Here is an 11,554-nt window from a genome sequence, read left to right on the forward strand (position 1 = left end):
TTCAGGTTTTTGGTTTGGACTATGGGCCACAATGCCATCACATTGTGCCCCAGAGTGGGCATGTCGGCTGGCCATCTGTCAACATCATGACAAACCCCCTTGCGTTTTTCGTGCAGATCCTACTACTGGAAACGACAGTACCAGCCGAAGCACCTGACAGATTGTCGCACATAGTCACGCCAAAGCCTTCCCCGGGAGCCTGCGCAATGGAGTTGCACTTCGGAGCGTGCGCGCTGGTGTCATCGGACTACGTCACTGCCAGGATCACTGACTGGACGCCACCGCCCTCCTCGACCTCTGCCTACATAAGAAGACCAGCGAGCCATCAACACTTCAGTGGACATGTTGGCTGGCCATCTGTCAACATCATGACAAACCCCCTTGCGTTTTTCGTGCAGGTTAGTAATACGTATTCAACCATCAAATCTAGCAACCAATTTTTGGTCCAGCTGATGTGCCCCAACTCTGTTTGCTGCTTTCTGTTGTGCATTCGAAACATTGTACTGTCATTGCTTATGCTTTGTGGAGACATAGAGTCTAATCCTGGTCCGAGCACTGAACAGCTTTTACAACAGCTACTTGACGGTCAAAAAAGCATGCAGCAAAGGTTTGACGCAATAGAGGGAAAACTTAAAGACGTCGAGAAGTCTCTGGCGGTAGTGAAAGAATTTCGCGAGAAAATGACCGATATGGAAAGAACAATCCAAAATTTGGAAAAAAAGTTAGTCGACATCGAGGACCGAGGTAGACGGAATAATAATTGGTATTCCTGAAAACACTTTGGAAACGCCTGACTCTCTTGCAGAAAGCGTGGTTGACGATCTATTCCGGAACAAACTGGGTTTCCAAGTACTATCTGTCGAAAGAATTTACAGATTGGAAGCAAGGAAATCGGATAGACCACGGCCTAGGATACTGAAAATGTTCGACCACCACGAAAAAATGATGGTGCTCAAAAATTGCTTGAAGCTGAAAGGAAGCACTGTATCGATTTTTGAAGATTTTTCAGCCGCAACCAGGCAGCTTAGGAAACACCTATGGGATAACACTGCAGACGCGGGACGTAATGGTAAAAAAGTGAGGTTGGTTCACGATAAAGTTAAAATTCACAATGAATTGTTCGAATGGAACACTGCCAAAATTAAAATCGTCGCTCTTCATAAAAATAGAAAAGCGAATGCACAGCCAAATGACAAGGAAGTTGCACGGAAAGAACACTTTGTTGTGTGAACACAAATGCCTGCAGCATTGTCAATAAAACGGTGGACCTTGAAACCATTGTGATAATTCATAACCCGGATATATTAGTTATCACTGAAACATGGCTGCACTGCGACATTACTGACTCGGAAATGACACCAGTCGGGTGTAGAATTTACAGCAAAGATAGGGACTCCCATGGCGGCGGGGTAGCAGTTATGTTTCGCGAATCTGTGACAGTGACGAGGTTGCCCGATATCGCGGATGTAGAATGTGTTATAGTAAAATTTGTTTCAGGAGATTTCCACCTGCTGGTTGGGGCATTTTATCGCCCACCCAGTTCACTCAGTGCTTTCTTCGAGAAACTTAATGAATTCATGTGTGTACATAGAAGCAGTAAGAGCAATTTATTATTAGTTGGAGATTTCAACGTTCCAGACGTCAGCTGGACAGACGAGTTCCCTGATGCAATTTCCGCTTCTGCTAAACCACTCGTCGACATCGTCGTCCTCCATGCTTTAACCCAACTCGTAAAACTACCAACGCGCGTCAATGAAACAGCGCCTCAGTTAGATTTATTCCTCGTTAATGATACACTGCTCAAGCGAAACCCGACAGTGTATCTTTCTGAGGGAATCTCGGATCACAAAATGGCTTGTCTCACAATCCCAGTTAACGTCGTGCCTGAAAAACAGAAAAGAGAGGCTGATTCCCATGTTCGCACAAGCCAGCGATGTCGACATACTAGATACATTAGATTGTTCACTTTCTACTTTTGTGTCGCGGTATGACTCGCGCAACATATCTGTCGACAGCCTGCGGTGTTTTTTCAAAGATACGGTCTGGCAATACATGAACAATTTTGACCCTTGGAAGCGAAGACAGCGACGTACTACGAATACTTGGATGACAAAAGAAATTGCCCGACTGGGAAGGAAAGTAAAAAAGAAGCAAGTAGGCAGCACCAGCGACGCCCGTCTGCTCATAGTGCCAATAATTTATCTGAACTGCGAACTCGACTAAAACACGACATCGAGAGGGCAAAGGACTATTATCAAAGTGTGTCTTTAAAGCGTTTTCTTTCTACATCCCCGGAAAAATTCTGGCGACACCTATCTCCAAAGGAAAAAAATTCTATCACGAGCCTCCAAATAACGGTACGGCTAGAACTGATAAGAAGGAAATGGCTGATGCGCTTAACAATTACTTCTGCTCGGTGTTCAGTAACGATGATGGTATCGTTCCACATTTTACGACGCTTGAAGATGTACCACCCATTGATGACATCACTATCAGTGAGGAGGGAATACTATCAATTTCCTGAAACTAGACATCAAAAAGTCATCTGGGATAGACGGAATTCCTAACGCTTTCCTACACCGATATGCTGAGTGGTGCGCAAAATTCTTATGCTTAATATTTAGGAAATCACTGTCACACGCCGAAATTCCCAGTGATTGGAAATGCGCCAGAATAACCCCAATACCCAAAAAAGGTGATCCATCCATTGTTACCTCTTATAGGCCAATTTCTATTCTCTGCACTTGTGCCAAAGTATTAGAACACATTATTTTCAAACACATTTCCAACTTTATTGAAGATAACAAAACAATCGATAGTCGCCAACATGGTTTCCGACGAGGAGTGTCTACGAAAATGCAACTATTAGAGAGCATTCACAACTTTGCTGCAGTGTTGGATAAATCTGGTCAGGTTGACATCATATTCCTTGACTTCGAGAAAGCTTTTGACCGTGTATCGCATCCTAAACTTCTTTTAAAACTAAGACAACTACTTAAGAACGATTCCCTCATTGCATGGATCGCAGCATACTTGTCTTTAAGGCAGCAATCAGTGTCCATCGACGATATCAGTTCAGGATACTGCCTCCGTTCATTCAGGTATCCCCAAGATTCTGTTCTTGGACCGTTATTCTTTTTGATCAACTTGGGCACGGCGGCACTTCAGGCATGCGGACGCCTAACAATCCGTTCGTCTTCCTTGTGCAGTTTTTCCTCGGACTGCTTCCCGCCATCGCTGGAAGCACCTTGCGGTTCGGGGAGACCACCACTGCGCAGGTTGCCAGCGTGACGTACTACCATGTGCCAGTGATTCCGTCCTGCACGTTATCGGAACTGTCGCCTCATCATTTGCCGTTATCCAGCCTGGTTCTGTCGGCGCATGATCAGCACCGGCACCACCCCACGGCTCACCTACAAAAGGACGATCAGTGCACTCGACGCTTCTTGGGCACAGCGGCACTTCAGGCACGTGGACGTCTAACAATCCGTTCGTCTTCCTTGTGCAGTTTTTCCTCGGACTGCTTCCCGCCATCGCTGGAAGCCCCTTTCGGTTCGGGGAGAGCACCACTGCGCAAGTTGCCAGCGTGACGTACTACCATGTGCCAGTGATTCCGTCCTGCATGTTATCGGAACTGTCGCCTCATCATTTGCCGTTATCCAGCCTGGTTCTGTCGGCGCATGATCAGCACCCAGCACCACCTCACGGCTCACCTACAAAAGGACGATGAGTGCACTCGACGCTTCTTGGGCACAGCGGCACTTCAGGCACGTGGACGTCTAACAATCCGTTCGTCTTCCTTGTGCAGTTTTTCCTCGGACTGCTTCCCGCCATCGCTGGAAGCCCCTTGCGGTTCGGGGAGAGCACCACTGCGCAGGTTGCCAGCGTGACGTACTACCATGTGCCAGTGATTCCGTCCTGCATGTTATCGGAACTGTCGCCTCATCATTTGCCGTTATCCAGCCTGGTTCTGTCGGCGCATGATCAGCACCGGCACCACCCCACGGCTCACCTACAAAAGGACGATCAGTGCACTCGACGCTTCTTGGGCACAGCGGCACTTCAGGCACGTGGACGTCTAACAATCCTTTCGTCTTCCTTGTGCAGTTTTTCCTCGGACTGCTTCCCGCCATCGCTGGAAGCCCCTTGCGGTTCGGGGAGAGCACCACTGCGCAGGTTGCCAGCGTGACGTACTACCATGTGCCAGTGATTCCATCCTGCACGTTATCGGAACTGTCGCCTCATCATTTGCCGTTATCCAGCCTGGTTCTGTCGGCGCATGATCAGCACCCAGCACCACCTCACGGCTCACCTACAAAAGGACGATGAGTGCACTCGACGCTTCTTGGGCACAGCGGCACTTCAGGCACGTGGACGTCTAACAATCCGTTCGTCTTCCTTGTGCAAGTGCCACGGCGGCCGCATTTCGATGGAGGGCGAAATGCGAAAACACCCGTGTACTTAGATTTAGGTGCACGTTAAAGAACCCCAGGTGGTCCAAAGTTCAGGAGTCCCCCACTACGGCGTGCCTCATAATCAGAACTGTTTTTGACACGTAAAACCGCATAATTAAATTTTTTTTCCTTGTGCAAGCGAGAAAACAATACGGGAAATGTATGCGCTCGAACAACCTTTTCTTGCTTGTGCTGCCGTGCCCACGGTGCTTAGGTGTACTATGTAGCGTCAAACTGCTCTTGCGGAAATTACTGCTCCTGGGTGGCGAAATCGAAACGAATCTCGGACCTACCCTAGACCAAATCGCAAGCTCGTTAAAGGAAATCGCTGCGGATATTGAACTCATCAAGGAAAAGCGACTTGCTGACGTCGATAAAAAACTAGATGCCTTAACAAGACTCGAAGAGAAGGTTGGCTTCTGTTAAGAGGCAATTGTCAACATGAAGCGCGCATATGAAACCTTAGAAAGGAAAGTCGACGACCTAAAAAATCGGAGTAGGCGATCGAATTTAATTCTTTATGGCCTGCCAGAAACTGACATAGAGACGAGTGAAATTCTTGAACAGACAGTGAACAAAACTGTTGTTCAGGACACTGTCGGCTTAAATCTGGTTGCTATCGAACGCGTACATCATCTAGGAAGAGCAGAACGGAACAAGAATAGGCCCGTAATTTTCAAGCTGCTAGATTTCAGGCAGAAATCAGCCATACTTAAAAAAATGTTACAAACTGAAAAATACCAATTTTTCAATCGGAGAAGATTTTTCACCCAGAATCAGAGACATTAGAAGTTGTGGAATAGCGCCAAGGAGAACCACGAGAGGAATGATAAAGTATCGCTAGCATTTGATAAACTGTTCAATAATAATCGAGCCTTCTTTTGGGACGAGGAAAAGAATGACGAAGTTCCTCTCCAAAAAAAAAGGACGAGGCACCACTAAGGCCGCAAACCCGCCAAACTCGTCAACACGTAAAATCAAAGGCCTAACCATTTTAAATGCTAACGCTAGAAGCATTCTCAACAAAATAGAAGCTCTGGAAAGTCGTCTACTGGAGCATGATCCTGATATAGTAGGGCTTACGGAAACATGGCTTTCTCCCGAAATATTTGATGATGAGCTTGTTCTTCCCAATTATGTCATTATTCGCAAAGACCGACCTTCCCGTGGTGGTGGCGTCGCTTTAATCATCAAAAAATGCCTTTCATATGTATGCCTTCCCGTCGTGACAGAGGCCGAGGCCGTTTTCGGTCAGCTTCTTTGTGATGGCACCCCCATATTTATTGGTTGCATTTATCGAAGCCCATCTTCAGGTTACGAGTGCATCACCACAATTCAAGACTTCACGCAACATCACGTACGCAGCTCTCGTGTCCACGTGCTAGAAACCATGGGAGACTTTATTTACATTCCGGACATTGACTGGACTACACTTAACCACACATACCTGCTGCCGCGAAGGCATTATCGCAGGGGGGGGGGGCAGGTGATAAAGACCTAATGTTGAACTTTAACCTACATCAAATCATATCATCTCCAACGCGCACACAAAACACAACTAAAGAATATACTTGAGTTGATACTTATTAGCCAACACTTTCCAATAGACACAGGTTCAAACTGATGTAGTAGAGGGCATATCTGACCATGAGTCATACCTATCTGCTTGCTGCCGCTTGGATTTAGCTGTTGCAAGATCAACAGACTGTACGGATGCTAATTTTCCTGGGAACCGATGGACGCTTTAAAAAGGGCAGACGATAACAGTGTGCTAACTCCATACGCTGATGAGTTTCTACCGTTTACAGCTAGCGGTTCTATGCAGCCACTGTTCATAATCTACTGTTGGCTCAGGTTCAAATCTACTGTTATCCACTGTATTACTACCTTCATACCAACGAAACTAAGGAAACCAACAGTGAACAATCCTTGGATAACACGTGAAGTAATTTAGGTAAAGCGAAGAATAAAAAGACTGCGCAGGGTGGTGACAAACACAAACTGCGAGCCGTCCATTCGGCACAAGCTACACTGCGCGAAAACAGAGTTCAGACAAAAAGCAAGAAATGCCAAACAACACTACTTCAGCGTCACCCTTCGTAGTTTTATTAAAAGCAATCCTAACAGGTTTCGGAGACACATTCGCACTAATAATTCCACGGCGTCGCACACGGGTCCCGAGGAAAGAGAGGAAAAAGCTAATGCATACAACAACTTGTTTCGCTCAGTATTCACCACAGATAACGGTATTATTCCTCCCATTGCATCCGTCGGTCCATCAAGCATTGATTGTCTTGAAGTCACAGATGCAGGAATACTCAACCTACTGCTAAACATCGATCCTAAAAAATCCAGTGGCCCAGACGATATTCCAAACGAGTTCCTTAGAAAATATGCGCAATGGTGCAGCAAGTATCTTGGGCTAATTTTCCGTAAATCACTTACTTTGTCTCAGCTACCAGACGACGGGAAAATTGCCAAAATAATACCCATTCACAAATCAGGAGATAAGTCTTCAGTAGCAATTTACCGTCTGATATCTCTTACTATAGCACTTCGTGTAAGTTGTTCGAACACATTATCCTAAAACACATAACCGTTTTTCTTGAGAAACTAAACTTCTTGTCCCCTAATCAGCACGGCTTTCGTAGCGGTTTGTCCACTATCACCCAGCTAACCGAGGTAGTTCATGACCTCGCACTTAACATCAACAACCGCGGCCAAATGGACATGATTTTACTTGATTTATAAAAGGCCTTTGACTGCGTATGTCATAGTAAACTAATCGCAAAACTAAAAAGTGTGATCGGAGAGGGATTAATTTTTTCATGGATAAAAGATTTTTTAACAAACCGCTCACAGTTCGTGCTTTTCGAAGGTATTAAATCAGAAACTGTCCCTGTAACTTCTGGAGTTCCTCAAGGTTCCGTCCTGGGACCACTATTATTTGAATCTTTATAAATGATATTACAGAAAACATTGACTGTAGTATCAAGCTCTTCGCAGACGACTGCATTATTTATAAGGAAATTCACAGCATGAGAGACCACCTTAAACTCAACGCGCCCCTTGATAAGTTAGTAGACTGGTGCGCTAAATCGCTAATGTCCATTAATGTAAAAAATCCGTAACCATTGCAGTAACACGTAAACAGAACCCGTCCCAATTCACTTACACTATTAATGGTAAACCATTAGCGAATGTTCAACAACATAAGTATTTAGGCGTTACGTTGACGTCAGACCTCAGATGGGACACTCACGTTGCCAACATCACGGCAGCCGCACTACGCAAGCTATTCTATGTAAAAAGCATTTTCATGCGAGTGGTACCAGGGTGCCCTTCGTGCAAAAGCTGTAGCACTTCTGGCTGCAAAGATTCGGGAATAACTACTCTAGTGCCCCAGGTTATGCAACCAGAGTCTAGAGACAGCTCATTTCGCCGGACAAAATGGGGTGCAATGTCAACATCTGAATGTTTTTCAGACCAGCCATTCAAAACGAAAAGTTTCACTTTAGACAACGTGCGGTCTTTCTCAGTTTCCGCTTGAATCTTGCTTGCTGAAAGCGGTACTGCTTCAACAGCGGAGAAAAACAGAACGTAGTCGCTCTTGTCTGCTTCGTTCGGAAGCGGCAATCGTGATAACGCGTCAGCGTTAGCCACTTGCGCACCCTTTCTATGAGTCCACTTGTACTGATAAGCCGCCAGTAACAGCATCCAACGTCGCATGCGCGTGGCAGCCATCTGTGGAATTGGCTTTGTCTGGCCAAACAGGCTAGCTAGTGGAAGGTGATCGGAATAAATCGTGAACTCACGCCCATAAATGTATTTATGAAAGCGCTTTACTCCAAACACCGCGGCCAACGCCTCCTTCTCGATATGCGCGTAGCCTTTCTCGGCGCTGCTTAGCGTGCGCGACGCGTATGCTATCGGCTTCTCTTGGCCGCAAACAACATGAAATAAAACTGCTCCAACCCCATAAGGGTATGCGTCGCAAACCTGACCTAGTGGTTTTTTAGGGTCATGGAAGGTTAGTACTGAATCCTGAGTGAGCATTTTTTTGCTTTTCTGAAATGCCCTTTCAGTCTCCTCCGACCATGCCCAAGGTTCCTCTTTTTGAAGAAGTTGGTATAGCGGCCTTAGTTCCGATGACATGTTCGGCATGAACCGGGAATAAAATGTCAACATGCCAAGATAGGCCTTTAGTTCCGTGCAACTTTTCGGCGTTGGAGCCTTTCTAATTGCTTCCACCTTTTCAAGGCAAGGGTGCACGCCTGTCTCATCAATGACGTGGCCCAGATATCTTACGGACTTCACAAAAAATTTGCACTTTTCGTGCCTTACTTTGACGCCGTGCTTCTCGAAGCGCTGCAGGACTGCTTCTACACGTGCCAGGCATTCGTTGTAGTCGGCACCTGTGATAAGCACATCGTCAAGGTAACAAACTACTCCACACAGTCCCTTCAGCAACTCGTCCATGATTGCTTGGAATACTGCTGGTGCACTGGAAATGCCGTAGGGCATTCGAACATATTGGAATAAGCCAATGTGTGTATTTATAATCAACAAGGGCCGCGAGTCAGGGTGCAGCTCAATTTGCTGGTACGCTGATGACAAGTCCAAAACGGTAAACACTTTGCCTCCTGCTAGGACCGCGAACATGTCTTCAACCGTTGGCAGCGGGTAGTGATCAGTTTTAACGTAGGGATTTACTGTCACTTTATAGTCTCCACAAAGACGCACTTTGTTCCCTGGTTTTTCGACTACCACCAACGGCGTGGCCCAGTCACTTTGCGTTACACCCACCAGTACCCCATCAGCTTGTAGGCTATCTAGCTCTTCTTTAACTCGCTCCCTTATGGCATATGGTACTGGACGTGCCTTGCAGAACACTGGCAAGCTACCTTCTTTTAAGGAAAGTTTCGCTTGAAAGCCCTTTATCAGTCCTAACCCAGGAGTGAAAACACTGGCAAACCTTTTCACAAGGTTGTCAGCCGTAAGCTCCGCTTGCACCTTGTGAATGCCATTCAATACGACGTCTAGGTTCTCAATCCAATCGCGTCCAAGTAGCGCTGGCTTGTTTCCTGGCACCACAACTACTGGTAGAATTTTGCGCTGTCCGTTGTACTCGACCGGAACCTCGGCTTGCCCCTTCACTTCCAGCGGTGCTCCTCCGTAAGTCTTCAGCTTAACCGTAGACGGTGTGAGCGGGGGAGGATTCACTAGCTGCTTCCATAGGTCTTCTGATATCAGAGAAACAGCGGCTCTTGTGTCTACTTGCATCTGCACGCGCTTCCTTCCGAGCATAAGTTCTACCTGATACGGCTGCTTCGCAAGGCCGGCGTGATGTACGGCGTAGAGCATCGTCTCATTATCTTCTTGCTGGTCGGCAACGGCGTGAATTTTTCCCGCACCCGGCGGGCGTTGTCCGCATACTCGAGCCAAGTGACCCGTGCGTTTGCAGCTGTAGCACCTTGCTTACCGATAACGACAAGAAATAGCGTCATGCTCTTGCCCGCAACGGTGACACTTTGTCTTGGTTGCCTCGTATTGCTTGCCTGGCTTGCCGGCAAATGCCGCTTTCCTGCCTGTCTTCCTTATCGCATGGACATCGGCTTCCGTTCCACTGCCAGGTCGAAACCCCATCGACTCCTGTTCCGCCATTTCAACGCTTTTGGCAAAGTCGCAAGCAGATTCAAACAACAGCTCCTTCTTTTTTAGTAGACCCGTCTGAATGGCAGGGTTTCGCAGTCCAGCGACGAACCGGTCGCGTAGTGCGTCGTCAAGGAATGTGCCGTACTTGCATTTAGCGGCCAAGTGCTTCAGTGCAACTGCAAACGTCGCTACTGTCTCACCTTCCGCTTGGTACCGCCTGTTGAATCTGAATCGCTCTGCGATGATTCGGCTTGCAGGCTCGTAATGGTCACTCAGTACCTTGACCAGGTCTTCGAAACTTTTCTCCGCAGGGGTCGCCGGTAGAAGCAAATCCTTGAGCGTCTTGTACGCATTCTTGCCAATGGCCGTTATGAAGGCTGACTTCTTAAGCTTCTCCTCTTGTACGTTGGCTACTTCGCAGTAGTGCTCGAATCTTTCCACGTACGAAGCAAAGTCTTCATCGCCGTCCTCCAGGAATGCGTCGAATTCCCACATCTTGGCCATGCCGTGCTGTGCCCTGCCTCAGTTCTTCACGGGATCCGCCCCTTCCCATCGTAGATTCGTTTCAGCATCTTCGTCGCCAGTTGTTGTAGCTCGGGAACAAGAAGGCAGCTGTGACACGTTTCGTGGCGAACAGTTTAATCTGATAGCCCAGCATCTTGCTTGGCAATATATACACACAAGTTGCGGTGCGTCAGTAGTGACGTCACCGCGCTTTGTCCTTTTATTAGATACAACACATAGTACTGGGTTTGTATAGCCCATGGAGAGCTAGAATGTGTGATCGCCATGCCGAAGGCCCGCGATCTACAATGATCATTCTTTCAAGAAAGTGCAGCTTATGTAGGAAGTGTGTACGCTGCACAGGAACATCCGCCTGACTGGATGCACTTGTTGGATGCATGCGTGTGATCTATGTCCGCACTGTAATACACCTTCAATTTTATTTTCCAGACATTAAATAAAAAAGTGGCTGTATAACCTAGTGGTTACGACGCTCGGTTTCGGATCCGGGGAACGCGGGTTCGAATCCCGTCTCGGAAATAAAGTTTATTTCCTGGTAATTTCTTGATGCGCACCACGAACCACAAATTACGGCTGGCGTTAACAGCTTGGTTGTTAATAATTCAAGCCTACACTCTGAGAGGTCGCTGATTGCATCCATTATTGTAGACTGCATGCAATATAAAATAGAGCATGTACTTTGCCACCTTATGCTTTCGCAGGAAATTATATATTTTACACAAAATAATATAGGCAATAGTACTTGCATAAACTGTAATCAGTCCAGCCTTCGGCGACTAAAGGAGCGAAATACCGGTTAAAAGGTACTTTTAGGGGATGACGTTTCCGCACAATAAAAGAAAAGATACATACCTTATGAAGACGATGCAATCACCATTGTTGGCAATAGACATTCCGCTTCTGCCAAGAAGACAAATGTT

The 11,554-nt window shown here is 46.8% G+C and overlaps 1 protein-coding gene across 1 annotated transcript; it reads right to left on the bottom strand.

The window, feature by feature from the left end:
• Positions 1–5,057: 5,057 nt before the first annotated feature.
• LOC119459280 (uncharacterized) lies at positions 5,058–10,613 on the bottom strand. The gene is made up of 4 exons (XM_037721092.1): positions 10,013–10,613; positions 9,430–9,697; positions 8,799–8,958; positions 5,058–5,090 (listed from the first exon to the last, which is right to left on the bottom strand). The coding sequence occupies exons 1-4, from the start codon at positions 10,611–10,613 to the stop codon at positions 5,058–5,060; spliced, it is 1,062 nt and encodes a 353-aa protein (XP_037577020.1).
• Positions 10,614–11,554: the final 941 nt, after the last annotated feature.

The sequence above is a fragment of the Dermacentor silvarum genome, chromosome 7 (genome assembly GCF_013339745.2).
Source record: "Dermacentor silvarum isolate Dsil-2018 chromosome 7, BIME_Dsil_1.4, whole genome shotgun sequence".
Taxonomy (NCBI): domain Eukaryota; kingdom Metazoa; phylum Arthropoda; class Arachnida; order Ixodida; family Ixodidae; genus Dermacentor; species Dermacentor silvarum.

Coding starts and splice junctions, on each gene's coding strand:
- LOC119459280 (XM_037721092.1), bottom strand. CDS start 10,613: ATGGCCAAGATGTGGGAATTCGACGCATTCCTGGAGGACGGCGATGAA. Junction 8,959..9,429: donor GCTGACAACCTTGTGAAAAG/GTTTGCCAGTGT, acceptor CGGCATTTCCAG/TGCACCAGCAGTATTCCAAG. Junction 5,091..8,798: donor TCGAGAAGCACGGCGTCAAA/GTAAGGCACGAA, acceptor TGCTCTTCCTAG/ATGATGTACGCGTTCGATAG.